The following is a 4,526-nucleotide window of genomic DNA, read 5'->3' as shown; positions in this document are numbered from 1 at the left end:
TTGTTATCTCTTCTGGCCCTTTGGAATCACACTTAGATATAACATCATACCCAAAATGACTACTTTCTGATGTGGAAAATGGTTTGAAAACACAGACAAAAATGGGAATACTCTGAAATGTGCCACCTCTCTCACAATAGCCAAGGAGCCCTATAATTTCATGGCGTGTTAGGACATCGGCAGGAGACGTCTCTGGCGGGTGTTTGGCTGGAGGGCCTCGGAGCCTGATATCACACGCTGAATGATAACTCTCAGAGAACCGCTTGCCTCTGCTCCAAAAAAAAAAAACTCCCGCTGATCACACGCTGCTGCCCCATCAAAGGGAATAGCCTGGAACAAGAGAGATAAAAGAGGTCAGTCTCTTTGTTCATCCAGCCATCCATCCGTCTGTTTATCTGTCGTTTCAAAGCACTATGCACAACTCCTGTGTGTGCTATGCAGAAACATCAAGCAATCTTAATATATAAAATCATGTTTATTTAGGCATACTTATGCATTTTTGTATGTTCCACATCTTCGATGCAGTATGCAGACCGTCTGTGCATGTAAGGATTTTGTTGCAATTACTATTATTTATATTTTAATGGCACTGTTCTTTGTAGTGTGAGAATGCAGTATTTGCATTTTGCATAGCTCTAGTGTTTTCGCATTACAATCCAGAATTGTTTTACGGCAGCGCCCTCTTGTGTATTTTATGAGAAAGCACAGATATTCTGTGTAGTTTGGTTTTGTTTGTAAGTTAAGAAAAATGCTTTAATAGCAAACCTGAAATATATCATCAGAGAAAATCTTCTGCCTCAATCAGCAGTAGTAGCTCGTGTTTTAGATCCTCAGTCAGGGACAAAACCTTAGTTTTTTATAATTATTTTGTTAACTGAAATACCATATTATTTCTACTCATTGCCAAGGCAACGTTTTTATTTAGTTTAACTTGATGTACTAAAATAACAAAAACTGAAACTGAAATAAAAAGAAATGAAAACTATATAAATACAGTATTTAAAAAAAAAAATCTAATGAAAAAACAATGAAATTACTAAATCTTTAAAAAATCTAAATATTACTAAAAACTATAATATTCTCTCAGTGATCCTAAAATAACATTGTTTAGGAATAAAAAAAGATAGTTCTTTAACCACTTTACATTTTCTTCAGCATTACTATAAGCTGAATTCACACGTTTTAACAAATATCAAAAATGTATTACTTAAGATTTGAAGCTTTAATAATAACATTTAAGAGTATTAGCAACATTTTTATTGACTTATTTTATTGGTGTTAGTTAACCGTATTTATTATAAAATTATTATTCTTAATCATCCGTTATTTTTGCTATGCGAATATTTTGCCTGGTTTTGGCAGTGTACTTTTCTTAAATGAACACTAGATGGCGGTACATCATCATTGCATTAGGTCTGCGTTATTGAGCGGTCCATTTCTTCCTTTGTTAACTGTTCAGAAAGAGTTTAACAAGTCTTGAGTGATAGTTGCAACTTGTTTAGTAGCTTTAAATAAATGTTTTTGTTTCTGTAACATAATAAGAACTGTTTTCCAGTACGACTGAATAAATTGTTCTGTGTTATTAACTACCAGGCCACTTCTTCCATAAACAATCAGCGTTGCGTTTTTACCAACCCGCAAATACTCAGGAAAATGTCCTCATCTTCACATTTATTGTAGATGAAGCGGCCTTGGAGTTTGGCTGGAGGTGTTGAAGCTCACTTTTGGGCCTCATCCAGACCATGCGATTAATCCCTCACAGCACGTGCTCTCCTCCCCATTCACTTCCTCCGTGTCCAACAAGAGACACGCGTCAGGTCACATATACAACAAACTGAATTTAGCCTGCATGGTAAAAAGACAAATACTGAGGTGTCAGTTTAGAGAAAATGTAGGCTATAGTTTATCATAAGTCTTAGTTTATTCTGACTATTTATTTACTCTTAAGGCCAAGCCACCATTTCATAGAACTTTTTATGCACGGTTTAATAATAATAAATGAATTCAGTGGTCATCAAATCTTCAATGATTATATGACTTAGGATACGTTACATTTGTTAACCGATGAGTTCACAAGGCTGCAAGTGGCAGAATAAATGCACGCTATGCATTAAGTTGTTTTGATCGTTAGTTAGCCTAACTAAACAGAAACATTTCGTTACAGCAATACTGCGTTAATTCTGTGTAACTGATTGTAATCTTAAAGAATGTTAGGTGTAGTGGCTGTTCAGCACAATGTGCCGGCCATGAATTGCATTATGCCATCAAATTGTTCAGCAGTTATTATTGCTATAGTTGAATTTAGGAGCATGCCGGTTTCTAATCTTCTTAATTAAAACGCCCTCCTGATTGGACAGAGTGATAATCCCGCGGGGCCTCGCGCTCTTACTCACTCTCGAGTAGGACTGCGCGCGAGTCTCAATCTGCCCAGGGCGAGGGCAAGACTCACTGCAAGAACGCTCGCGAGTTCAGACGACGCGTCTAAAGTGCACGCAACATCGCTGTCTGCGCGGAAGAGCGTGATTGGAGAAGAAAGATCTCTATCAAAAAGTGTCTTCATTTCCAGCAGCCCTTTGGAGAACGCCAACGAAAGAAAAGAAAGAAGACAGCGCGAGGAAGCTTTCAAGAGCGCGCGCCAAAGTTTTCCATCCGCTCCATTTTTTTGTTTTAGTTTTATTTCGTTTCTCCAAAATGAATGCCGGCGAAGAAAACTTGCTGAAATCGATCAGCAACGACACCCTGCTGGACCTGACGCAGCGCTACGGACAGTCCGCCTTCGGCTTCGGCGCTGGCCATGGTGCTGGAAGTCCCGGCCGCTTCTCCCTCACACCTGCCGCGGATTTCCTCTCCGGTCAAACGGGAAAGTCGAACGAAAGCGGCGGAGAGCAGACCAGCGATGAAGACGACGGCTTCGACCACCTCGAGTCTCGTAAGAGAGGCGCGGGCTTCGACGAAGAGAAGCATCCGAGCGCGCTCTCCAAGAAGCCGAAGGAGCAGAGATCTCTCCGGCTGAGCATCAACGCGCGCGAGCGGAGACGCATGCACGACCTGAACGACGCGCTGGACGGCCTGAGGTCTGTGATCCCCTACGCGCACAGTCCGTCTGTGAGAAAACTCTCTAAAATCGCAACTTTGCTTCTTGCAAAAAACTACATCCTAATGCAGGCGCAGGCGCTGGAGGAAATGCGTCGGCTGGTGGCTTATCTGAACCAAGGACAGACTATAACTTCGCCGATTCCTACCGCGCTCGCGCCTTTCGGACAGGCGGCCGTGTATCCGTTTTCGAGCACTGCGCTGGCCACCTGCGCGGAGAAATGCAGCTCGTTCAACGGGACTCCGTCCAACCTGTTCAAACACTGCAACGACAAGCCTTGACTTCCACTTGCTGAACTCTTCCTGCTCCATTCTTCTGTTGCTCTGAATTCGCGTCGTTTTGTTGGGAACGGGCTTAGGTCTGATTCAAAACCCCTGCTGCGTATAACTAAGTTGATTTATTAGATAACACAATAAATAATGTTAACTGAAGGACACGGTATTACTGGGGCAAGCTTTTAAACCCCTCAATTTTTAAAAGCCTTTTCCCTTTTATCCCAAGTGATGGATTGAAAATGATTAGTATTTGTGTGAAAAACTAACAAACAAACAAGAAATTCTAGGTTCACAACTTGTGGAGGACTTATTTCTCAATTCAAACATTTTCTCTTTTGGGTTCAGCGTTATTGGTGAACTATGCAATTTACTGCAAATACCCAAAAACAGTAATTTCTTAAAAACCCGAGTCAGAAATGTATAAACGGAAACTGAACTGTCTCACCTCCATCGGTGTATAGGAAACACGGTGTAACATTCTCAAATGTTTGGCCTAAAACGATTTTGTTTTTGTTATTGCACAATTCACTTGATTGTATTGTACAACTGTGAAGAATACTTGATCAAGCCTACAAAGCATTTGATCTCGTTGCGACATGAGTTTCATACTGTATATTGTTTATATGTCTTTATAATTAAAACATATATCTACGACCATCTCTGTTGTATTCTCCCAAACATACAGTGTGCTCACATTACTCATTCGATTTCTTTTCAAACTGTTTTAAAGAAATGAAGAATCTTTGCTGAAGGAAAACGTGTAGGGTTTGATTTCTTTTTTTTTTTTTTTTTTTTTTTTTTTTTTTTACAAATAATGCGACCTTTGACGTGAACAAACTTTGGGTTCTGGTTTATTCGTAGACCTAATGTGTACTGCAGACAGGTCAGTTTTTTACTGCTTTCGTTTCATATATCACATGCAATGTCATTTTGCAAACCATTTAATAACCATTAAAGGATTTAAAATAACTGCAGTATCGATGGTCAAAAATAAAAGCTCCAGTGGTTGCTATTGTTGTTAGTAAACAGGGCCTAGCACCTGTACATGCCAACACGAGTATCTCTGCCACACTTCTATGTGTTGAAGGTTTGTGTCACGATTCTAACGTGTATTAGATGTATAATCTCTTAAATGAGACTGGTCTCTGGTTTTCACT

The 4,526-nt window shown here is 39.9% G+C and overlaps 1 protein-coding gene across 1 annotated transcript; it reads left to right on the top strand.

Moving 5' to 3' along the window:
• Window positions 1-2,405: 2,405 nt before the first annotated feature.
• On the top strand, window positions 2,406-4,026 carry bhlhe23 (basic helix-loop-helix family, member e23). The gene has a single exon (XM_042750953.1). It carries the CDS (start codon window positions 2,692-2,694, stop codon window positions 3,373-3,375), a length of 684 nt encoding a protein of 227 aa, XP_042606887.1. The 5' UTR covers window positions 2,406-2,691; the 3' UTR covers window positions 3,376-4,026.
• Window positions 4,027-4,526: the final 500 nt, after the last annotated feature.

This window comes from Cyprinus carpio, chromosome B23 (genome assembly GCF_018340385.1).
Source record: "Cyprinus carpio isolate SPL01 chromosome B23, ASM1834038v1, whole genome shotgun sequence".
NCBI lineage: Eukaryota > Metazoa > Chordata > Actinopteri > Cypriniformes > Cyprinidae > Cyprinus > Cyprinus carpio.
This window is presented reverse-complemented; position numbering and strand designations above follow the sequence as displayed.

Excerpts from the sequence above, each read along its gene's own strand:
- bhlhe23 (XM_042750953.1), top strand. The coding sequence starts at position 2,692 with ATGAATGCCGGCGAAGAAAACTTGCTGAAATCGATCAGCAACGACACC.